The following is a 26,660-nucleotide window of genomic DNA, read 5'->3' as shown; positions in this document are numbered from 1 at the left end:
ATGATGGTTACAGTGTGTATGCTACTGATGTTTCTGAAGGTAGATAATTAAACCATATTGTATAAACAAGCACCATGAATTTCAGTTGTATACAGATGATTTAATAATTTAAAATTATCATATTTGGTGATGTTTGACATATTTACAACTTCTATATGTTCTTTCCCTGATTAAACTTACATTGTATAGTGGTAAATACGTTGCAACCAATTTTATGTTGTGTCATACAATTGCGTAAAATGAAGGGGCTCAACAAAAGACAGTAAATGCATAATTAAACATTGGATACAAGGAAGTGAAGTTTTATGAGTAAAACACTAAAAACACTAGAGGGAGATGGAGGGAGGGAGGGAGGGAGGGAGGGAGAGAGAGAGAGAGAGAGAGAGAGAGAGAGAGAGAGAGAGATCCTATATAGTGAAAGAGAAGTAAAAACGCAGATTAAATTAAATTATTGCAGGAATTTAAAAAATGTTATTGCTAACAAGGATACAAGCAATTTCATCAGTAAATTTAGCTGTATTAGACTTAACATTTTGTGAAGTTCTTTCACTTAAATAAGTAGTCTTGTGCTTAAAAAATTTAATAACAAACATATTTCAATTGAAAAATATACTGGTGCTTGTGAAATTGGCAATAAACAAATGAGAAATACTATTGTCTTTGTGACATTCTAAACCATGAACTATGATTGTAAATAGCTAACATTGATTATAGCAAATACAAACAAGTTTACTTACAAATCTGTTTTTGCCATCTCTTTATCATCTGATGTCAAATGGTGTAGCAGTACATTAATAACAATGGAGAAAGTTTGTTAATTTTCTTAAGGCTCAGTACTCAGCTTTTTCACAGTCTTTCCTGGCAGAATTAAAATTAAAGCTTTTTTTAAATTTTATTTTAATTCTACATATGATAACACATGGTAAATGAGACAAAAGTAGCAAAAACTGACACTGTTCTGTACAATGCACTAACAAAACTCCACACAATTTTCTTGTATAATTCTAGTATGATATAAATTACATTATTTGAAAGGAATTGGAATGACTGTCAGAGATGAACGACAGGCAAAGGAACACAAAACCTCAGTTTCCAGAAGAGAGCAGAATTCAAGTCACCTCTGAGTGCATTCTGTAACACAGAAGAAAACAGCTTATTTTGAGATGAAACTTGCACAGGCTGACACTGGCAGTGGATGCATACTAGGAAAATAGTACCTATATTGATTTACATATGCTACTGACTTCATATATGGAAAGCCTAGTTGGTGTAGCTAACATTGCTTTTGATTTGATTTATGCTGGAGGCATCCATCTGTATTTCACAAAATAATTCTCACTTCATGTATGGAGGACACAGACAATTTTTGGTTCCTGAAACCACTGCACTATGAGAATGTGAGGCTCAGCAGCACCATATTGTGAAGTATATTTAGCCTCATTACTCGCTGATTGGCAGCAATCATAACTATCGGCCAGATAGTGGACTGTGATGTGTTCTCACAATGTGTGTGGGCTTTCTCCAGATTTGATAGTACCTTTTAGGGTTACAGTGTTTGGGATAGTTATTAAGTAAACTAACTTAAAAGAAATTATCTCAGCAAGGAAAACATGTGGACTACATGAATTTTAGCATCTTAGCACACATCACTGTTTGAAAGATCCACACTACACGAACAGCAACTTATTTATTTAAATCCTTCAGACATAGTGCACACTGTGGAAAATACTTGCTTCTGTATTACCATAATGGTTCTAGTATGGGAATTCAGATTACAGGGAAGGTACATACATTTGATTCTCATGTTTGTTTGGAAAACAGCACTGGCATTTTCATTTTTATATATCTGTGAGTGTATTATTTTAGAGCTCAAAAGCCATTGTTAAGTGTTTTATTTTACATGTTTCTGTGAGCCATGCACCAATCTTCTGTAGGTATGTTGCTTCCTTACCCTTATGTTACATACTTTTTGATCTGTGAATTTCCATTATCGTTACACACATTTTCTTGTGTACTGTTTATACATGTTAAATTAGCTTTTTCTCCCTGAACATGACATTAGCTTAAGCTGTGTAAGATGCCTGCTTATCACATATTAAGGCTATGAGACCTGTTGTATATCTTACTAATGCTTAGGGTTGTCTTCTTAATTTTTTAGTAGATATGAGGAAGGCAACATCTGCATAAGGAAATGTCCTCGGTGCAATGCAGGATACACAAATATAGCATCATACTAAGAGTACTTAAAAGGCAACTGGTGGATAAGTGTAACAACACAATATTTGTCACCTGCTTTGAAACGAGTGAAACCGGCAGAGATAAAAATAGCCTTAGTTATTAGCTGTTACAAATCAAACACGTCTTTACACATTACTCAAGGTAAATGAATCTGCTACATACACAAAGCTTCATTTTCAAATAATAATCTTTTATATTGGTCAACAGGATAGTGAATTCAGTAAGACCACAGCTGAATATTTTTCATTCCTTATTCAAGCTTCAGTCTTGCCTTTAATGAACATTAAGAGGAAAGTAAACATTTAGAAGGGTCAGCGATCATCCACCTTTTTAAAATTCCTTATACTTTTTACAATCAGTAAATCACTACTAATGAAGAATATTGAAAAGTCGCAATTTTTACCGGCAGAAAAATGAAAATAATTGGAAACATAGTTGATCAACCACAGAGGAATGCACAGTGCTCACAAAGAATCACCGTTTCATGCTCTTTTTTTAAAAAAAGTTTCCAGTTCAAATATCATTATGTGTGTGGTGACTGTCCTGATTAAGTGACATACAACAAATTAAAAAATCCAGGGTTTAATTTCCAATTGCAACTAGGAATTTACTGACACTGAACAACGCTATAGGTAGCTGCAGAGGATAAAAACTAAGAGAACAACAGAGATGGGAATATACCAAAAAGTAATTAACGACTTTAGATGCACTCGCCACTATGAAATGAAGAGGCAGAGAATGGGAGAGGAGTTCGTGATACGCTATATCAAACCAGTCAGAAGAAAAGAAGTGGTAGGTCTTTCCCATTCCTCCTCTGATACTGCTTTTTGGAACCTTGTTCTGGCCGAACGCCCAAGTTCTCAGCTTTGAGAAGGAAAAGGACATCCTACATCCAATAGGACCATGCCTACTAAAGTGCAGTGCCACTGAAACCAATCTTAGAACTAAGAACAGTTTTATTTCACTTTTCAAAGAAAATATATTCTTTATGGTGAAGGGTTTAAGTAATGTGATTATTTCTGTGAACAGTTTATTGTGTATACTGAATTTTGAATACAATTCACTGTTATTCCGTTTGGTATTTTAAATATTTATCAGGAAAGATTTTAAAAATTCGCTGCAGAAATCTTTTTCGTAATATTCAGCCAGTGCTTACATCGAATGGGAACCCTCAGACCATCCTCAGAAATTGTGTACAACTTCATATCAACTACAGTAAGTTGCCCTCCATAAATAAGCTGCTGTTGATGTGATCTGGACCATAAAAATGAATATGAACATACGTGCATAAGATTCACAGATAGCGAGCACTGCAGTGTATTCAACAACATTCAACTGTTATTTGTAAATTATTTTTCATTTACGACTAAACCGTTTTCCTTCACGATGATTTGCTCTACTGTTCTGATGCTAAGCCTCAGTTCCGTAAGAACCTGCGTGACCATAACAAGATGCTGCTCAATACGGCCGGTAAACGTATCAGTCCGCCGTAGCCGCGGCTGTGTCATCTGCGGCGACAGATCTCACAATCGGATCGAGTCTTTGCCCGGCAGACAGGCTGGCGGTATCCGCCGGCCGCTACTCGCCGCCCCCGCCCCCGGCGTCGCCTCCACCCCCAGCAGCCGCGCTCTCGCCATTGCCGCTGCCGCCCCCGGCGCCGCCTCCGCCCCTGGTGCAGCAGCAGAGCCGCCTCCAGAGCGGCCGCTGGCGGGGCTTCGGGGGCGTGGCCGGCCTCAGCAGCCCTCGCCGCCGCAGCGCACACACGATTGCCTGGTCGAACGCCTCCTTCAGGTCACGCTGCGTCAGCGCCGAAGTCTCCACGTACGAGGCCGCACCGATTGTCCGCGCCGCCTGCACAACACGGGAGACAAAGACAATCAGGAACACGTGTGGGACTCCTCTCTCTCACTCATTATACTACGTTCAGAATTATTTTAGGAGTGATAGTTAAGCAGGAACATGTGGAGGAGTGGAGCGCAGTAGAAATACTCCCCACGGAATGCTCACAAAACGTTCACTAAATTGGTTCAAACATGGAAACTATAGTATGGTGTACCAAGATGGAACTGTGCAACTGGCACGAGTGTTTTCTGGAAGAGAGCCACTGTCAGGCACAGATACAAGATGAAGGAAAAGGGGGGCAGAAGAGATCATGGCGGTCATGAACACAAAAAAAAACTTTTTGGTAGGTTATATTTTATACATGTCACGTTCCAAAGTTCACAGCTAATTCTTGGAGAATAAAGTAGGACGAAAACTGAAGTGTTTCTAAAATCTCAAGAAACTCTGGAAATTACAATCTACGTTTAGCACGTGATACTTTTCACTTGCTTGCACGAGGGCTTGCCCACGGGGATGACTGGCATCAAGTAAAGGTGCAAATTCACAGGATAACGGTACCTGCCAATTAAAACTCCAACAGTATTCCTGAGTCCATAGACAGAACCGGAAAGGCACAGCAAGCTGGCTAATGCAAGACAAAAAGGGCAATAACCTACACAAAAAATAAATAATAAATAAATAAGACTGACTTCTCCGAGTTACGCGCAGATGACAAAGTATTTAAGCACACTGAATTTCTCTCGTTTACACGCTCATTTAACTGTAGCCCTCAGACCTGTGTTCGTAACTGCAAAGCTTAGCGAAATGATAGATGGGGTACTGTGTGCTGACTTAAACAGTCCTACTGTACAATGTCTGTACTGTAGTAGACTGCTGTCTGTGTTTCCAAGATGATGGTTGTGAGACATGAGTTTTTTATAGCGTATACAACTTTCAAATAACTTCCGGGAATTCAGCCAGGTAACACTTTCAGCGGCCGGCCGCTGTGGCCGAGCGGTTCTAGGAGCCAAGTCTGGAATCCCGCGACCGCTACGGTCGCAAGTTCGAATCCCGGCTCGGGCATGGATGTCTGTGATGTCCTTAGGTAAGTTCTAGGGGACTGATGACCTCAGAAGTTAAGTCCCATAGTGCTCAGAGCCATTTGTACCTTTTGAACACTTTCAGTGACCTCCGATATTTCGGCGGGAGAACACCCCGCCATTTTCAAGGCAAACTGCAACGGGCAGGCGACGTACATGCAAAAATAAAACCTCAGTTCTCGGACTGATGCAGGAAAGATAACATACATACTGAACACTAGTGTCACCAAAGTCAGAGCTATCGATATTGAGACTACGAATTCGCAGATGAGGTAGCATTGACTCTGTCCATCTGTTTTTTGACAAGGGAGAGAGCCGGATTCCAAACCGAGTTTAAACAAAAACGTCCATCCCTGTCAATGATGTTGCTCGCTAATTTAATCTCAACTGCCTCCTTAATAACACTGTCCCAGTAGCTGGACGTGCATGCCAATATCTCGGTGTGATATAATAAAATGGGGTGACCAGTATCCAAGCAATGTTCAGCAATAGCAAATCTACTTGGCTGCTGTAATCGTGTGTGCCGTTTATGCTCAGTACATCGGTCCTCCGCGATCCTGATAGTTTGACCAATATATACCATGCCACAGCTACAAGGAATGCAATATACACCCGCCTCACGCAGATCAAGATCATCCTTGAAAGAACTCAAAAGCGCTCTAATTTTAGATGGAGGTCGGAAAACACATTTCACATCGTATTTCCATAATATACGACTGATCTTGTTGGAAGTGTTTCCTACGTAAGGCAAAAAAGGCAGTACACTTAGGTGTCGACTCAGAATTATCATCAATCACCCGATGTGCAGTTGGTCGATAGCGCAACGCACGTTCAATCTGTCTATCACTATAACCATTTTGACGAAATGTAACTTCAAGATAGTACAGCTCAGATGCCAAAGTCTCAGCGTCAGAAACGACATTTGCCCTGTGCACCAAGGTACGAAGTACCCCTTCACGCTGAGCCGGATGGTGACAACTATCAGCCTGTAAGTACAAGTCGGTGTGACTACGTTTACTGTAGACGGCATGTGTCAATGATCCATCATCCTTCCTCGTAAACAACACGTCAAGAAAGGGAAGGCAACCATCCTCTTCCACCTCCATCGTAAAACGAATGTTTGGATGGATCGAGTTCAGATGTTCTAAAAAGGCAATCAAATTCTCCCTGCCATGAGGCCAAACAACAAAGGTGTCGTCAACATATCTAAAGAAATAGGCGGGTTTCAAAGGCGCCGACTCCAACGCACGTTCCTCGAAGTCTTCCATAAACAAATTTGCGATCACAGGAGACAACGGACTACCCATCGCAACTCCATCTGTCTGCTCGTAATACTGGTCATTGAATAAAAATTAAGTGAATATCAACACATGCCGAAAGAGATTAGTTAATTCAGCACCAAACCTAGCCTCAATTAACCGTGTTTCTCTGTCTGATTCGTTGCTGAAGTTATTTGAAAGATGATGGTTGTACGGGACAAAATGTCCGCGTAGATGACATCTGGTGCACATCATGTTTCCACGGCTGTCGCAACGATTATGCGAAACAGGGCAAGTGGTTCCACAGTCAACGATCGAGGAGGACGATTAACTACACGCACTCCCTACTCAGGAGATGCAGTGTCTGCTCGAGAGGATGAAGCGCCAGCAATCAGAACTCTATCAGTTAAATGTGAAATGAATGCTCCTCAGGGTACTGTGTGGCGAGTATTACAGGAAATGCAGCAGTATCCCTACCATCCACAGGAGGATATTTGATTCCATTGGGAACCATGTGCTCAACGACTGCTTCGAAACAAGAAAACTGGCAACATTGATCGTAAGAGGTTTGAAGTCATATATTTAACAATGATTCGAAGCCTCCTATGACCGATGCTGCCAATTTTCTTGTGTACAATCCACAGAAAGTGTGTGCTTTAACTCATAGTGACTTCCGACCTCTTGTCGTATTAAGCCAATGGTTCCTGCAGCGCCTTACAGTCGATCCTCACTTTCCTACGTATGTAGTTTTCACGGATGAAGCTTGTTTCATCAGAGACGGAACGCTAAATAGCTGCAATAGTCATGTTTGGGCCGCTGAGAATCCCAAGCTACAATTGTGAAGCGCCATCAATATATTACCAGCCTATGTGTGAACAGACATGGTCTCTGATTATGTATTAGGCCCATTTCTTCTTCCTCCTCACTTAATTACACCAGTGTACACGATGTTTATCAGAGACAAACTACCCAGGTTTCTGGAATATATCTCCCTTGTTATTCGTCAGCGGATGTTTCACCAACATTTCCTGACAAGAATTTTCGCTGCCTGCGACACTGTTCAAAAAATACTGGTGATATTAGAATGGGTACGACAGCAAACATTGTGCAACACTGAAAAGAATCTGTTGGCGTTGAAAGTCGCCATTCTGGGTAACTGTCGTAAATGTATCACGTTGTGAAATTTGTGCAGGTAAGTGAATTCATTATTACTGTGCCGTAAGCTTATAATTTTCCGTTGCTCCGCCATCATCAAGTTACGTGCGCCGTTACTAGTTCATCAACAGGGGAAATTCTGTGTGGATATTTCGGAGTATTCGACGATAATTCTGTACGTCACGATCAGGTTCGGAAGATACGGCTCTTAGTACAAGCGCTGCGCAAGGCTAAGAACCAACCTGAGTAGATTTTCGCTTAAACATTTCCGTCGTTTCCAGGCCATGGTCCCTTCCCTCAACTTCATACTTTTACCTTTTCCATCATCACGGAGTCAGCCTGCATACGAGACGCGTACCAATAGGATACTGGTACAGTGTCCAATCAAAATTAGGATAACCACAGAAATATTTAAGCGAGTTTCGATCCATAAACATTATTACTAACTGTTCTCTGTGTAGCTCTCTATATGACGTGGCAAACATGAACAGATCGTACAGATGTGGTATAGGAGTACAAGAAAGTCTTTAAAGACAACTGCTTCTCCACTATCACTGAGTTAACAGATTTCCACTAACCTTTCGGCAGCATGAGGACACAGTTCAAATTCTAAGGACAGGCGTACTCTAACACTAAACATTCACTCTGAAAAGCGAGCAGTCCCGTTTCGGTGTTTTATTTTGACCTATTGTATGGATGATTTTTAAACTGTTACCGGCTATACCAAATAAGGAATTATATTAATTATGATAATAATTTTTAGTTCCTTGGACTGGTATGGCAGAGGAATAAAAATAATCGGCCAGTCACGAAACTGCCGTCGATTCGCTGACGACACCATGCTTGTAAGTGAATGAACCAAGAGCTGGATGCTACCTCTGTATCAGGTGGTTTGGAGATTTATGTGGGAAATACAAGTTGTGGATCCACACATACAACCAATTAAAACTGATCAATAAGCTGTCGAAGTTGTCTCTGAATAAAACTACCTTGTGCGATATTCATAGCTTATGGGCCCTATTCTTCATTGAAACTGATCTGATAAGGCAGGAAATAATGTTAGTGATTGAAAAAAAATCAGTTAGCTATTTAGTTTTGAGTTTCACTCAACGTGCGAAGTTGACCAGCGTGTCAGCGTCGAACTGCCTACATGAAAGCCGATGATATGAATCTCTTGGGTTGCATTCTACTTGGTTATCACGCACTGGACAAGTGGACTACCATGTGAACCGGTACAGAGAAACACGTTTTATGTATCCCACTGGTTACTTCAAAGATTCTCTTGTAAGGAAATGAAGCAAATCTCGCTCCCTGATTGGCTCGTGGTAGAGAACAGAGCCGCTGGGCGACTTGACGACACAATATAATAATAATAAATTCTCAGGAAAATTTTTGGCCCGAAACAAGAGCAAGGAATCTGGAAGGAGAGACCAACATCAGAATTATATAAATACACAGACAAGATTACGGATATAATAAGGAAAAGAAGAATGCAGTTCTACGGACATATCCACAGGATGAATGAAAACAGAATTTGAAAGCGAATTCTTAAAGTCATCAACGCAGGCAGGGGAAAAACAAAATGGATAAAAGAAGTTGAAGAGGACCTCAGACAAGCGCACATAACAGTAAACGATGCAGAAAATAGAACTGAATCCAGGAACATCATCAAAAAACATAAATTTGACACCACAACACAGAAGAGACCAGGATGCAAATGGACAGCAGAGCGAAAGAAACAACACAGTGAACACATGAAGAAAATTTGGGCTAAAATTCATTAAGAAATTCAAGTTCAAACGCTCTCTTTAAATGGGAACACTCGAAAATAATAATAATATACAAATTGGGGTGACAGGTAGTTGGGTTCTGACGTAAATTCGTGGGCGTTCGTTTGTGCACGTGTACATCTTTAGGATAAAGAGAAATATTCGTTTCAGCGTCTAAATCGTGTCAATACCGCCTGTTAATTTTGTATCTGTCAATTTCGTGTGGATTTAGTTTGATACGCTGAATTACTATCAGGATTGTAATTTGTAACCAAGATTGCGCAATATCTGTTCTTCATAAAAAAAAAGAAAAAGAAAATGTTGGCATCCCATAATAGTTGTGCGCATGATTAGTGACAGTGAGGAGTCAAATACCAGCCCAAATTTTTACAGCAGTTCCTTTGCCACCAAAGTTGAGCGAACACAGGAAGGACTATGGCCGTGCGCTCCTTCTGCTATAAGGGACGAATATCTTTACACGATTCTGAGTGAGTGGAAATGAACTTGCTGTGGTTATCTACACTTCCACCTGCAACTCCTGTGTGAACGTGGAGTTGGTGGACGGTCTGACAACACTCTCACAACGACAGTAGTGTTGAGTAGTACTAGCCATGAGAATCAGCAAGGAAAATATAACCGAAAGAGATTCCTCTTAGAATAGGTTTGAGTCACTTAGAAACTGTCATCTAAGTCTAGAAGGATGCTCTGTCAGAACTAAAAAGCAAACTGAACAATACCTGTGTCCTACTGGTAACAACTTATGTTCTAGTAGGTTCGCTCTGAGAAAGACGAGTGCTCATAAATTACAGAGTGATGCGCATAAAGAAAACTGGAGAGGTAGATGCTGGGCATCAGTATCAGAGGGTGAAAAAAGGAACGAAGTTCTCCGAAGAATCATATAAGTAATAGACATTCTCGAGAGTATTATGAGGCTGAACTGGAAGAATATGGGAGAGGCCTTCATTCAGCAGAAGGTGTGGATAATGACTGAAGAGGGTGGTAGTAGTAGTAGTAGTAGTAGTAGTAGTAGTAGTAAAACAATTAGAATTGGAGGAGGAGGAGGAGGAGGAGGAGGAGGAGATGGCCTCAGAGTCACCGTTTCAATATAGCCCACATATGGCACATACTCGGGATCTGCGATATCAGATGACCCACAGATGAACTGCCCATTTTTCGTGGGAAAATTAGCCGTTAACAGTGTTTAACTAAAATTGATAACATTTATAACTATGTGCGCTTCTTTGTACATCACTGCAAGTAGCAGCTCGCGGACATAAAACTGTATGAATTTTCGAACTCCTCGCAGAATAAATTTATCGTAATTCTACTACTTTGAATATTTTACAAATCGATACACTTTTTTTAATTATTATTTTTTACTCAGGTCTGCTATGCACTGTATTTGCGTTGCATTCAGAGAATCAGTACAAAGCAGTTGCGTCTCCAATTTGTAAATGGGCTTACCTGCTGAGTTGCAGATAGCTCTTAGACCACTCAGGAAGCTTGTTTCTTACAGGAGTGTGCAATAGATACGTTTGATGTGTTTCTAGAAATGGAGCCATTACCAAGACTTTCAACGGCGATTGAAGAATTGTCATACGATTGTTCGGTGTAAGATTAGCAGAAAAAATTACGAGGTTTGAATGCAGTACCGGCAACTTCCAGTCTGCCGCCTTAGCCGGTTTTGATAACGCCACTGCTCGACGGGTCCAACGAGAAATAAGAGCCCTAACGCGTGCGTCATAGCACTTGACACTACAGGTCTTGCAGTAACCGGCTCAGGTGGCGAACGGATTACAATTTCAAACGAACTTAATAATTCTTAACTGGGCGTTTAATTGCATGCAAGCTTTCCATAGAACATGACGAAGTTAAGACCTTTAGTAGGTACCTTTCCATTGACAACTTTTTTTCTCGTGAGCCCCGGATGGAGCCGAGCGCTCACAGTGTGTGTCACGCAGAGCAACTAGTGTTACGTCGCAAGGTTATTGCGAGGTTCGTGTTTCTCGTGGGCCCTGTTGTTCGGAGGCCGGCGCTTTCGAATGTTGTTGAACAGGTTTGCTAAAGTTTGAATTCCTTATACGTAATTAACGCTTGAGAAGCACCTCACGCTCGAGCAAAACTGTTACAGCAAAGCATATACTACGATTGTGCAGAAGATAAACAAAACCGATGTGCCGTTGGATATGTGTTTCCCTTGATGATCTCGGGCTATGAGGTGCAGTATTTCAATCACAACGTATTCAACCCCAAGACACCAAACAGCGCCTTCTCGTAGCGTAACCTAGACATATGACTCTGGTTGATGTGCTGACGTGCCAAAACGTTGTGACCACTGCCCACCGCAAGAAAGAATGGCACCTGCTAATAGGTCAGGTGACGTGGCGGAAGAATTACAAAATGGTTCAAATGGCTCTGAGCACTATGCAACTTCTGAGGTCATCAGTTGCCTAGAATTTAGAACTAATTAAACCTAACTAACCTAAGGACATCACACACATCCATGCCCGAGGCAGGATTCGAACCTGCGACCGTAGCGGTCGCTCGGTTCCAGACTGCAGCGCCTAAAGAATTACACAAGCGAAGAATTACACGAGCGGAAAAGAGACGAGTGGGAAATAAATGTAGCAAATGGTTCACAAATGGGGAAATCCTCTGCCATAAGTAACTGACAACGGGCAGAGTGTTGAGGCCTGACACCTGCGAACGAGAATCTCGGGAACGGCGAAGCTAGTCTGCTGTTCGTGTGCTACTGACGTGAGCCTTTGAAGGACGGTGAAACCATGAACAGACGACTGTTGGGCATCCACGGCTCATCTCAGAACGGGAGACTGGAGCACAGTATGCGGCGACCTTTTGCAGACCTGCCGACAGAGTACAGCACTGGCTCAGGTGCAAGAGTTTCGGAACACAGCCTTCAGCGAACATCGTTCAACATACGGCCCACCCCAATGTGGCTCCACGTTTACCCAACATCACCGTTAGTTACACTTGCAGTGGGCAGGAAATCATCGATACTAGGCTGTTGATCAATGCAAACCTGTCACCTGGTCGGATTAAACACGTTTCTGGCTGCAATAAGACGATGATCGTGTTTGGAAGCTGCCATACAAGTGAACACCTGGTCGACACATTGCACCAAGCGATGCTGCAGGTCGGTGGAGTAGTGTTATGGTATTGCGGATATTCAGCCGGGTCTCCGTGATTCCTGTGGTGGTAACTGTGACACCGTGACGGCTGTGAGCTATATGAACATTGTTGCGAATCACCTGCATCGCTTTATTCTTGATGTGTAAGTAGATGGCGATGCCATCTACCATGCTAACTGTCCATGTCACAAGACCAACAGCGTGCTACAGTAGTATGGGAAATGTAATAATGAATTCAATTTTATGTCTTCTCCTGATATGAATCGAACGGAACGCATCTGGGACACAATCGGGCGCCAGGTCTTTTTCCACTAACTAGCGGCCCGTAATTTACGGAATTGAGCGACAAGTGGTCAGACATCTTGTGCCACATACCTCTGGAAACTGCTACATTTCTTCCAAAGGCGGAATAGTGTGCTATTATGCAGGTGAACTTAATGTGCATCTGTCTTCCACCATAACCTACATTACAAAATATATTTTTCATTTATTAATATTTAGCCTGACCATATCAGAACCTAAAGGCTAACGGCCTTGCCGCAGTGGTAGCACCACTTTCCGTCAGGCCACTGAAGTTACCCGCTGTCGGTCTTGGCTAGCACTCGGATGGGTCAACATTCGGCTCTGCCGACTGCTGCTGGCAGGCCAATTGAGGAGCTTCTTGACCGGTCACGAAAATTGACAACGGCCGGGAGGCGGTAGGGCGGTGTTTGTTTACATGCCCCTCCGTAACCGCATCCGGTGACGCCTTAGAGCTGAGGACGATATGGCGGCCAGTCTGTACCGTTGGGCATTCGAGGCCTGTTCGGACGGCATTTGTTTGTTTATGTTAGGTCCTAAGACCATCCCTTTCATCATAACAGGAGCAAGACATACAAGAGAGATTACAAAACTTCCCAATGATAATTATAATAATGACACTAATAACTATAATTGTAAAGGGCGTTTAGAATGATACAGTTTAGCTTACCACATTTGAAGCCACGCTTAGAATCAGTAGGGAAATGGACATAGGAAGAGGAGAAGTTTGAAATGACAGTGACAGTGGCTGTCAGAAAAGAACAGGATATAAATAAAGAACTCTGGCGATGAGGGGCAGGGGAAAGTTGTGGCCGGAGAGGGACTGACGAGAACGTAGGAGAGATGGCTATTGTGACAGAAGGTGGATCCTTAGCTGTCCTTTGAAATTTGGAAGGAATTTAATTTATGATATTTTGAGGAGGATACAGAAAACGATTTACAAAACACGGTAGTGTTATGTGATGGTATAGAGAGAATTCTACTTACCTTGTTGGGTATTTCTGCTGTGCTGCACAGATAGTAGAGTAAGAGTTGAACACAAATAACAGGGGTTGAAATGCCTGAGAAGACGGTAAAACAAACATAGGGTGCGATGTTCTCTACGCTAAATGGCATGTAGACACGATAATTATCTGTAGGCCGGTGTGGCCGAACGATTCTAGGCGCTACAGTCTGGAACCGTGCGACTGCTACGGTCGGAGGTTCGAATCCTGCCTCGGGCATGGATTTGCGTGATGTCCTTAGGTTAGTTAGGTTTAACTAGTTCTAAGTTCTAGGGGACTGATAACCTCAGATGTTAAGTCCCATAGTACTAAGAGCCATTTGAACCATTTGTAGGCCGGTGTGATATGGCCGAGAAAGCATACTTCGTAAATGCATCGTAAGTAAGCATTCATCGCCAATTCTTTCGTACGAAAGTCCTTGGAGAACGGCATCACCACAGTCACGTATGAGGAGTATTCGTGTCCCTACGAGCTTCTCTTCAAGCTTGGAAGGAATTATTGTTTTATATTTCTATAGTGAGTGAAGTAACGCCCACACTTTTGTTACAGACTGCGACTGTGTGATTGGTCCAGTCTAAATGATGGTCCACGATCATCCCCAAGTTTTTGCCGAAGAAGAAAAGGTTATTTCTGTGCTGTTTAGGGTTAATGGTGCCTGCCCTGCTTCAGTGTTGGGACGTACACTCTGCCAGAAGTTGGAAACAAGACTTATCCTACTATACAACACTCTTCCTTTGCTCCATAATCTAGGTTTTATACCTTCGGCACCACATTTTCCTGTGAAGTGCACTTGCACCACTGATGGGTGCTTTTGAAATTCTAGCTCGACCTTCAATTCCCTGCTTATGGAGCTCCCTTTGTGCTGACAGAATTCGCGAGTTCGACATTCAGTTCTGCGGTGACTATTGCAGTTGTCTTCCTCTAATTTTTTGTCATAATCCTCTTTAATGACCGTCCGTCAACGATAGTTCTACTCTCTTTCGTCCACGTTGGGATTTAGCGGATGAAGTTTTTCCAGTTTTCCTGTATACGGTATAGATCTTCGATGCGGTTTCTCTTGAAACTCTAAACACTTCAGACACCTTGGTACGCACCATACGACCACGAAAAAGCTGCTCCTGTTAGGTTCAGCGTAGCACAGAAAAAAAAAGCACTCAGAAATACAAGGGACACTATTCTGGCCACGATTGACATTTCCAGCGACTGAGGACACCTAACGTGTGCCGTTAGTGGCTAAATACAAGAGCGCAACCAGCAGGCGTGGCTAGCATATTCAGGTATGTTCAAGCATGCATTTCTCCCGGAGTTTTCACATCTTTGTCTAACCCTGTACTGGATGGTTATAGTTAAAGTGCAGTTACTCACGGAGGCCCGGTTTGGACTGTAATTATCATACAGCAGCAAAACTTGCTAAATATGGTAATGCGTTAACGCACAACCGACTTACGCTGAAAAAAAATTAGTTCCAATTTTGACCACCACGTGCAATTCTGGCGCTGTGACATGTTGTCAAAATCTCTGGTGCTCATTTGGACAAATTGTGTAAGCGGCCGTTTATAATAAAATCAACATTGTATCTTTCTCAATTGCTTAACCTTTTCTCACCACGACCAGTTCCTAATCCATTACCACGACCAGTTCCTAATCCATTACATATGGAAACACTTGCATACGTCTTTCTTGCATTCACAACGCCAGTTTTGCTCCTGGTGGCCTACACTAGAATTAATTTTTTTTCCCAGTGTAAATCGATTCCGCATTAGCATACCTATCAAGTTTTGCTGCCATACGATGATTAAAGCTCAAATTTGGACTTCCGTAAGTAAAAAGCACTCCGTCATCAGGCCACAAGTGGCCCACCGGGACCATCCGACCGCCGTGTCATCCTCAGATGAGCATGCGGCTAGGAGGGGCGTGTGGTCAGCACACCACTCTCCCGGTCGTTACGATGGTTTTCTTTGACCGGAGCCGCTACTATTCGGTCGAGTAGCTCCTCAACTGGCATCACGAGGCTGAGTGCGCCCAGAAAAATGGCGACAGCGCACTGCGGCTCGGATGGTCACCCATCCAAGTGCCGGCCACGCCCGACAGCGCTCAACTTCGGTGATCGGACGGGAACCGCTGTATCCAACTTCTGTAACTAGCTGCACTTTAATTATAACCACCTGCCGTATACTTACAATTATTGCTACATTGAGGGTACCAGACGACGCGCGCTTGTGTGTGTGTGTGTGTGTGTGTGTGTGTGTGTGTTACCTGCGCGGCGCGGGCGGCGGAGACGGGCGCCTGGCCCGCGGCGGCGAGTGTGGCCAGCAGACGGGCGTCGCGACGCCGGTCCGCCTGGGCGCCGACCAGCACCAGCGGGGCGTCCGGGCAGTGGCGCCGCACCTCGGGCGCCCAGCGCCTCTCCACGGAGCGCAGCGTCGCCGGCGCCACCACGCTGAACACCACCAGGAAGACGTCCGCGTCCGGGTAGCACAGTGCGCGCAGCGGGTCCAGCGCGTCCTGCACACACAGCACATCAGAGACCTTGTAACCGGCGCGTACTTCCTCTCTACACTCAAAAGCAAACTACACTACTGGCCATTAAAATTGCTACACCAAGAAGAAATGCAGATGATAAACGGGTATTCATTGGACAAATATATTATACTAGAACTGACATGTGATTACATTTTCACGCAATTTGGGTGCATAGATCCTGAGAAATCAGTACCCAGAGCAACCACCTCTGGCCGTAATAACGGCCTCGATACGCCTGGGCATTGAGTCAAACGGAGCTTGGATGGCGTGTACAGGTACAGCTGCCCATGCAGCTTCAACACGATACCACAGTTCATCATGAGTAGGGACTGGCGTATTGTGAGAGCCAGTTGCTCGGCCACCATTGACCGGACGTTTTCAATTGGTGAGAGATCTGAAGAATGTGCTGGCCAGGGCAGCAGTCGAACATTTCCTGTATCCAGGACCTGCAACATGCGGTCGTGCATAATCCTGCTGAAATGTATGGTATCCTAGGTATCGAATGAGGGGTAGAGCCACGGGTCGTAACACATCTGAAATGTAACGTCCACTGTTCAAATTGCCGTTAATGCGAACAAGAGGTGACCGAGACGTGTAACCAATGGCACCCCATACCATCACGCCGGGTGATATGCCAGTACAGCGATGACGAATACACGCCTCCAATGTGCGTTCACCGCGATGTCGTCAAACACGGAGGCGACCATCATGATGCTGTAAACGGAACCTGGATTCATCCGAAAATATGACGTTTTGCCATTCGTGCACCCAGGTTCGTCGTTGAGTACACCATCGCAGGCGCTCCTGCCTGTGATGCAGCGTCAAGGGTAACCGCAGCCATGGTCTCCGAGCTGACAGTCCATGCTGCTGCAAACGTCGTCGAACTGTTCGTGCAGATGGTTGTTGTTTTGCAAACGTCCCCATCTCTTGACTTAGGGATCGAGACGTGGCTAAACGATCCGTTACAGCCATGTGGATAAGATTCCTGTCATCTCGACCGCTAGTGATACGAGGCCCTTGGGATCAAGCACGGAATTCCGTATTACCCTCCTGAACTCACCGACTCCATATTCTGCTAACAGTCATTGGATCTCGACCAACGCGAGCAGCAATGTCCCGATACGATAAACCGCAATCGCGATAGGCTACCATCCGACCTTTATCAAAGTCGGAAACGTGATGGTACGCATTTCTCCTCCTTACACGACGCGTAACAACGTTTCACCAGGCAACGCCGGTCAACTGCTGGTTGTGTATGTGAAATCGGTTGGAAACTTTCCTCATGTCAGTACGTTGTAGGTGTCGCCACCGGCGCCAACTTTGTGTAAATTCTCTGAAAAGCCAATCATTTGGATATCACAGCATCCTGTCGGTTAAATTTCACGTCTGTAGCACGCCATCTTCATGGTGTAGCAATTTTAATGGCCAGTAGTGTATGTCGTAACCCTACTACCACATCAAACCCATGAAGCTTTACAAGAAAAATGATAATTTTGTGTCCTACGGTGTAAAAGCATTATTTTAGTGAATTGGGAGAAACCACAAAGGGGAGACCACAGGGTTCAGAGTTGGGTCCAGTACTTCTCATCTCAGGAAGAGCAGGTACTATTCTGGGCTATGAGAAGAACGATCATTCGCAGCAAAAAAAGTTAAGTAAGAAATTTATACCTTAAGATCTGTCTGTTCTTGTGGCGTGAAAGGGTTGTGTTTCCCATTAGTCAAATGAAGAAGAGCTCATAGATCTTAAGGTATGTTTTTCGGAGCCTATCTTTGCTGGACTTTTTCGACTCGAATGATCATTACTGTCCTGTCGCTGAATATTTTGTCTATTCCTTCTAGGACACTATTATATAAACGGCTTCGCACTCGATGCTCAACAAGCTGAAATCGAACTTTTTGCTGACGATACTAGTGCTACAATACCAAGTGCAGATGATTAAAACCGTAACTTGGTTACAATAATTATACGTCTGTTGTTTGTAACTGATAAACAATATTTTACTAAAAATAATCTCAATTGCTACTTATACATTGCCATCTCTCCGGCAGGCTATGCATACCACGCCGAAAAAACAGTTCTTCTTTTGATGCGAACTAGTCAGCGAGACGTTTTCGTAAATTTCATACGAAATGAAGCATTGTTTAGAGAGAGCGTGCCCCCATGATGCAAACAGATAATAATCGGACGGTGTCAAGTTTGAACAATAAGCGTGATGCCCTAGTATTTCCCAAATGAACACCTCGATCGTTTCCCTGACCTGTTGCGCTTGTGAGATGGGGCATTATCATGGATCAATACGACTGTGTTGACGTTTTCCATATTCCGGTCGTTTTTCACGCAATGCTCGATTTAAATCGATCATTTGCTGTTGTTAGTGATCAGTGTTGGCGGTTTCACCAGGTGTTAACAGCTCATAATAGATGACGCCCTTCTGATCCCTCCAAACATAGAGCATTGTCTTCTTTCCAAAGCGATTTGGTCTTGCAGTGGGTGTCAATGGTTTGCCTGGGTTCACCCATGATTTACAACGCTTAGAATTCTCAAAATATATACATTTTTTATCGTCTGTCACTATTCGATGTAGAAACGACTTTCTTTTTGTATCTGGCGAGCAGCATCTCACAAAAAAATGGTTCAAATGGCTCTGAGCACTATGGGACTCAACATCTGTGGTCATCAGTCCCCTAGAACTTAGAACTACTTAAAACTAACTAACCTAAGGACATCACGCACATCCATGCCCGAGGCAGGATTCGAACCTGCGACCGTAGCGGTCGCGCGGTTCCAGACTGTAGCGCCTAGAACCGCTCGGCCACACAGGCCGGCTAGCATCTCACAAGTGGTCTTTCGATTTGCTTGCCGTCTTTCATTCAGCTCATGCGGAACCCATTTTCCAATTTCTTTTCCTTTTCCATAGCTTTCAACTGAAGAGAAACGGCTTTCTGCGTCACATTCAATTGTTCCGCGAGTTCCTGATCAGTCTAAATATCATCTTCATCCGGTAAGACCTGTAATTCGTTGTCTTACATTTTCTGTGGTTTCCCACGCTCGTCGTTTCTTACGTAAAAATCGCTACTTTTGAATTTTTTGAACCACTCGAAACAAGAGCATATTCGCCGAAAGCTTCAACAAACATTCGATAAGTTTCTGCAGCAGCTTCTTCTGTCCGCAAATCGTAGTTCGTAGGCACAGAACACAACATATTTACATGTTTGAAACAGATACCGATGTACGGAACTTGGGTTACGGTGTGTTGACATTCGTCGTCAGCTGTTACAGGAAGCAGATGCCGCTGCAGACGCGGTCTCACGAGAGTACACTGACGGCTAGCACCATCTATAGAGAAATTCCAGTTTCATACTTCTACACTTGGTACATTATCTTAGTGGCAAAGCCACAGAATGTTAGTGATGTTTTCAAAGAATTATTAAGTGGCTCTCTGAAAATCGACTCTACTAAATTTCTAGAAAACTCATTACGATCAGTTCCGTACAACGAAACGTCATATCAACAGTTGATGATGCACAATTAAAGCCGTCAGTATGAAGAGGGAAAACTGCTCCAAATTTTTGGGTACACATATTGATGAAAACTTGAAATGGAAGAAGAATATCAATGAACTTTTGCAACAATTACATTCCGCTACTTTTGCTCTTTGTATAATTGGTAGACTTGAAATTAAACAAATCGACCTACTGACAAATTTTGCCTATTTACACACAACGGTGTCCTATAGCAAACTGTTCTGTGGCAACTCATCACTTAGAAAGAAAATACTGTGTCTTCACCAGCATCCTTCTAGAAGGTAGGCATTTTAATGCCACCATCACAATACGTATATTTGCTAATGAAAATCACCATAAACAATCCATCACAATTTGATAAGAATAGTGCTGCCCATACCTACAACAATAGAAGAACAGAATTACCTCCATTATTCATTATTAAAGCTATTAGTGGGTCAGAAAAAAGAGTTCAATACGCAGTAACAAAATTTTCTGATCATTTACCCAGTAATATAAATGTGTGACGGGTAGCAAAGCAAGTCTTAAAACTAATCTGAAATCACGTTTCCTGGACAACTCCTATTCCCTGGATGTACTGCTATTTAAAAACTAGCAGCCTGGGGAAACAACTTGTTTTTAAGTGTAGTTGCATGCTTAAGATTGAAAAATAATGTATTCATACATGTTAACACATTTCACTTAAACAGACTCGTTGCACTCCATTTCGATAAAAGAATCGTTCAAATGATGTATGGAACATTTAACTAATTAATTAACTAACTAACTTACGGCAACTTTGAAGTTCTTACAGATATCTGGCTGGACGAAACAATCCCTAAAGAATGACAGTGTGCCATAATCCACTCATCACAAAAAAAGGAACTGATATAAATAAATGTAATGGTATTTAGTTACTGCCAGTTATAAAAATCCTTCAGAAATCATATTAAAATAGCTCGAAGCACGAAGGGATAATTTAAATGGAGAACGTCAGCATGTTTTAGGAAAGATAGATCATGTGCAATACAAATTCTCATTCTCGCGACAGTCATACAAATCCTGAGCAGAAGAATGCTGACCACCACGGTAGACTCCACAAAAAGCATATGATTCAGTTGATAGATGTACGCTGTTTAATATACTGAAGGAATTTAAAGTGGATAGAAAGGCAAGCAGTTTATTAAATAAGCATTAACTGATTGAAGTTCAAAAGTTTAAATTCCAAAGCGAAATGTCTGAACATTTTGATATAAAAACAAGGGTCCACCAGGGAGACAGCCTACCCCATTTAATGTTCAGTCTAGTACTGAAAAAAGTAATTATGAGGTGCCAAAAGGAGTAAAAGGAATAAACATTGGCAGACTACGCGAAACTAAAGTTCATAGGCGATGAACTTCCTTGAAAAACTTCATGCATGCATGCCCGAACTGCTTTTTATAGTACTATTCAGACACTGCGAAAAACAAGTATTCCAAACCCGTAAAACATACCCGGCAAGGGAAACACCACAAGAATAACATTGTCTCTCCCTGTGCGGGAATCACATGAAATGTGTGCGAGCATATGACGTAAGAACTGTGACATACAGAGGTTTGGGTCGGTGCGGGAGGCGTGTAAGGATAGCCGAATTCGTGACCGGCGGAAAATCGTGTTTCGCTTCTCGGTCCGACACAAATTTTCACATGTCTCTAATCATTTGTATGGCTGATGTATGAATTATTCGCAGTTTGCGGGTACCTTTCCTCAAAGGGAGAATTATTACATTACAAAACGTTTATCGAATTGCATGGAATAGTTACAATCAAAAATCAATATCTCGTAAAGAAAATTTAAAATATTACATTGCGGCAGTCAAACCTTAAGCGTTATAAGCATCAGAGACTGTAAACAATTGAGGTAGAGCATCGACTAAAGACAGAGGAAAAGAAAAAAGGAAAAAACGAACGAAAAATATTTGTCCTGTTTGTGTTGAGGCAATCTGCATGAAACTCAAATATATTGCGAGTGTATCAAAATTTGGAGAAAATGTTGGACGCTTTCAGAAAAAGAAAATTGAAATTTTCTGGTCAAATGTTGAGAATGAATGATAGTAGACGGAGTAAAAAGATTCTCTACCTTGCCCTCTCCTGGATACTTGAAATTGAAAAAAAGGGCTCAAGAAATTGGCATGACAAACTAAATTCCGAAGGATAGAGCTACATTCAAAACTTTAATTCACACGCTTCAGTTTGAAGCTAAACTTAGTGTCACCGCTAAGAGAACTTGGACAGAAGAACGTAAGAAACACTACAGAGAGAAAATGAAGAAATTTTGGGAGAAGTAGAAAATACACACATCAACGAAATAATTTCAACTGCACTCTATAGCTGGGAGTAACGATGTAAAAACCACCCAACTGGAACATTTAATTCGTATTTCAATGAAATAAGGAAATTAAACAGTTTCCAGGACATCTCAGAGTAAGTTTGTCTGTGTGGCAGGTAGATAAACATCTATACTCTGCAAGCCGCGTTACAGTTGCTACTGTTACGGCTGTACGTGCATTTTTTTTTCTCAATGTTCCCCTTTTAAAGCAGTGGTGCTAGGTCCACGCGGTACAGATATTAGCGGAGTGATGGAATTATAGTTGCACAAGAGGGACAATCGCTGAATTAATTGCAAGACAGCGACATATTAACCAGTTCAGTATAGAGACAGCCAAAGGTGGAAGATTCAATTTTTATTTAACTGATTGACTAGTTTCTGGTTACCTGAATCCATTTCCAAATCATCCAGATGGACAGACAGAACAGTATTGTCTGAAATAGCACATAAACCATATCAAGATTATATACATAAACATAACAGTCAAGTTTAACCATGAACAGTGACAGAACAAACAAGACGTCAGTTAAATAAAAAGTAAATCTTGCAATACTAATTAATGTTTCTGGAAAAGTGTTTCATGTCGAACAACGAGTCGTCATGCAGAATTTCAAGCCGCCAAGGGACGCACTAGCTGGTCGGAAGCAGCGTCAGCGGTGACGCCTGTATATGGCTCGTGTTGCACACAAATTACAAAAGCCGTGTACGAGAAGAACACAAACTCAAAAAGTCTCTAGCAGCTTGCTAACGCCAGTCATTGTTTTACATTCATGTCTGACTGACGTAGTGCTTTTAATTGCGCAGACAAAGATAACTGGTTGAGTCATATTAACCGGGTCTCAGTTAAAGAAAGGATACCCAGATATTACGAGGGAGGCGCAATGAGTTCACATGTGTTGATCAAAACAGACAAGATCTGTTTGCTCAGCAATTCACTGTTTTACATGTGAGCAGTATTTCAGTGCCTCTAAGTCACTAGGAAGATATCTGAAGGTGCAGAAAGTGGCAGTTGACCCTAAATAACGAAAAATGTGAGGTCATCCACATGAGTGCTAAAAGGAACTCGTTAAATTTCGGTTCCACGATAAGTCAGTCTAATCTAAAAGCCGTGAAACTCAACTAAATACCTAAGTATTACAATTACGAACAAATTAAATTGAAAGCGACACACAGAAAATGTTGTGAGGAAGGCTAACCAAAGACTGCGTTCCATTGGCAGTCTTCTAATAGACCTAAGAAGACTGCCTACACTATAATTGTCCGTCCTCTTTTAGAATACTGCTGCGCGGTGTGGTATCCTTACCAGATAGGACTGATGGAGTACATTGAAAAAGTTCAAAGAAAGGCAGCACGTTTTGTATTATCGCGACATATGGGAGAGAGAGTGTCACTGAAATGATACAGGATTTGGGCTGGACATCATTAATAGAAAAGTATTTTTTGTTGTGACAGTATCTTGTCACGAAATTCCAATCACTAACTTTCTCCTCCGAATGCAAAAATACACTCCTGGAAATGGAAAAAAGAACACATTGACACCGGTGTGTCAGACCCACCATACTTGCTCCGGACACTGCGAGAGGGCTGTACAAGCAATGATCACACGCACGGCACAGCGGACACACCAGGAACCGCGGTGTTGGCCGTCGAATGGCGCTAGCTGCGCAGCATTTGTGCACCGCCGCCGTCAGTGTCAGCCAGTTTGCCGTGGCATACGGAGCTCCATCGCAGTCTTTAACACTGGTAGCATGCCGCGACAGCGTGGACGTGGACCGTATGTGCAGTTGACGGACTTTGAGCGAGGGCGTATAGTAGGCATGCGGGAGGCCGGGTGGACGTACCGCCGAATTGCTCAACACGTGGGGCGTGAGGTCTCCACAGTACATCGATGTTGTCGCCAGTGGTCGGCGGAAGGTGCGCGTGCCCGTCGACCTGGGACCGGACCGCAGCGACGCACGGATGCACGCCAAGACCGTAGGATCCTACGCAGTGCCGTAGGGGACCGCACCGCCACTTCCCAGCAAATTAGGGACACTGTTGCTCCTGGGGTATCGGCGAGGACCATTCGCAACCGTCTCCATGAAGCTGGGCTACGGTCCCGCACACCGTTAGGCCGTCTTCCGCTCACGCCCCAACATCGTGCAGCCCGCCTCCAGTGGTGTCGCGACAGGCGTGAATGGAGGGACGAATGGAGACGTGTCGTCTTCAGCGATGAGAGTCGCTTCTGCCTTGGTGCCAATGATGGTCGTATGCGTGTTTGGCGCCGTGCAGGTGAGCGCCACAATCAGGACTGCATACGACCGAGGCACACAGGGCCAACACCCGGCATCATGGTGTGGGGAGCGATCTCCTACACTGGCCGTACACCACTGGTGATCGTCGAGGGGACACTGAATAGTGCACGGTACATCCAAACCGTCATCGAACCCATCGTTCTACCATTCCTAGACCGGCAAGGGAACTTGCTGTTCCAACAGGACAATGCACGTCCGCATGTATCCCGTGCCACCCAACGTGCTCTAGAAGGTGTAAGTCAACTACCCTGGCCAGCAAGATCTCCGGATCTGTCCCCCATTGAGCATGTTTGGGACTGGATGAAGCGTCGTCTCACGCGGTCTGCACGTCCAGCACGAACGCTGGTCCAACTGAGGCGCCAGGTGGAAATGGCATGGCAAGCCGTTCCACAGGACTACATCCAGCATCTCTACGATCGTCTCCATGGGAGAATAGCAGCCTGCATTGCTGCGAAAGGTGGATATACACTGTACTAGTGCCGACATTGTGCATGCTCTGTTGCCTGTGTCTATGTGCCTGTGGTTCTGTCAGTGTGATCATGTGATGTATCAGACCCCAGGAATGTGTCAATAAAGTTTCCCCTTCCTGGGACAATGAATTCACGGTGTTCTTATTTCAATTTCCAGGAGTGTATTTTGTTGACACCGACCTACATAGGGAGAAATGATCACCATTATAAAATAAGGGAAATCAGAGCTCGTATGGAAAGATATAGGTGTTCATTCTTTTCGCGTGCTATACGAGATTGGAATAATAGAGAATTGTGAAGGTGGTTCGATGAGCCCTCTGCCAGGCACTTGGATGTGATCTGCAGAGTATCCATGCTGATGTAGAAGTGTTGTATCCGCCTGGTAGTCTTTTCCCCAAAACAACAGGCAGGCCGTGCGGGTAGCCGTCCCGCCAGGCGGACCTATGTAAACGGCTTCCACCACACCGAGATATATCCTAGTATCGCTGGTGTGTTTACCACGGAGTTACACGTCGCCTCCACAACATCTAGGAGCACCAACCTCACCGACAGGCAGTGTGCCTGTTGCAGCAGAGAGCGCTGTCGGCAGGCACTGTTTTGCTATGCCAGGTCACGTGCTCCACAGCGCCACCCCGATACCGACTGTTTAGGCCACCGTGCTACGCCCACGCTTCAAGTCAACAGTATCAGCAGCTGTGTCCAGACCCATAAGCAGTTCAGTTCCAGTGCTGCCAGTTGGCAGTACCGGAAATACCGGCAATACCAGCATTTCGTCTCAGCGCTCCACGCCGGCGGATCCGTCCGTCCAGGTCTGCACCAGCAGCACGTCAGCCGCCATACGCCTGAGGACCACGAGAAAGACAGGCCGTGCCACTTACTTAACAGCACGTGGCACTGCAAGTCTTACGAGTGCCAGCGGCCGTCTCTGGCGGGGAGCGAGTAACTATCTCAGACGAGTTTAATAAATGCATGCACATGACAAAGTTAACGCCTTTAATGGGTACATTTTCAGTTACAGAGTTATTTCCCGTGGACCCTGCACGGACGAGCCGACAAGTTCGTTGCGAAGCTCGTATTTCTCGTCGACCCCGTCATACACCGGCAGCACCACCAGCCTAGTAATGTCTCAACTACCATGACTGGTGTTCATCATATATGCACATCACAGACAATTTCGAGGGAGACACTTGTTACACGGAGGAATAGTTATTCCTTTGAAATTTATATTCGCCTGGAGTAGCGGAACTTTCACGATTGTAGCAATGACGCGTCTGTAGGTCGCGAAATGCAAATTTAGGACCCTTAGAAGACTTTCAACAATTATCTGTTGCCCAATACCGAGGATTTGTGTGTTAGGCTACTTTCTGATGGACGCTACTTCCGGGCCACAGCTAGAAGGGTGCTTCTGAAAAGTTCGGTCAGTGGTCTCAGAAAATAAACACAACAAGAGTTACGAATAAAGTACCTATAATGACCTACAAAGAAATCACTTCCTGTAACACACTTCTGACATCGGGTGTAAGCTGTTGGGAACTCTCAGCTAATGCTTCTGTGGAATCGCCCCAAGCACAAAGGACGCGCGCTGTTGGATACCCGCATCATTACAGGAGATGAGACCAGGTGCAAGTAGCACGATCTGGAGACCAAGTAACAGTCCATGGCTCGGTGTTCACCGCCTTCCCCGCCCCGACGGCTGACTAAATCCAA

The 26,660-nt window shown here is 43.7% G+C and overlaps 1 protein-coding gene across 1 annotated transcript in view; it reads right to left on the bottom strand.

Moving 5' to 3' along the window:
* Positions 1-344: 344 nt before the first annotated feature.
* Positions 345-26,660, bottom strand: part of LOC126100435 (cell division control protein 42 homolog) — a 660,590-nt gene continuing 634,274 nt past the window's right edge. The window contains exons 3-4 of the mRNA XM_049911039.1: positions 16,052-16,300; positions 345-4,089 (exon numbers count right to left, since the gene is read on the bottom strand). Of these exons, the coding sequence (XP_049766996.1) occupies positions 3,817-4,089; positions 16,052-16,300 (522 nt within the window). The 3' untranslated portion in view covers positions 345-3,816. The remainder of the gene's footprint in view (positions 4,090-16,051; positions 16,301-26,660) is intronic.

Source organism: Schistocerca cancellata, chromosome 9 (genome assembly GCF_023864275.1).
Source record: "Schistocerca cancellata isolate TAMUIC-IGC-003103 chromosome 9, iqSchCanc2.1, whole genome shotgun sequence".
Classification (NCBI taxonomy): domain Eukaryota; kingdom Metazoa; phylum Arthropoda; class Insecta; order Orthoptera; family Acrididae; genus Schistocerca; species Schistocerca cancellata.
The sequence above is the reverse complement of the archived record's forward strand: the minus strand, read 5'-3'. Positions and strand labels throughout refer to the sequence as shown.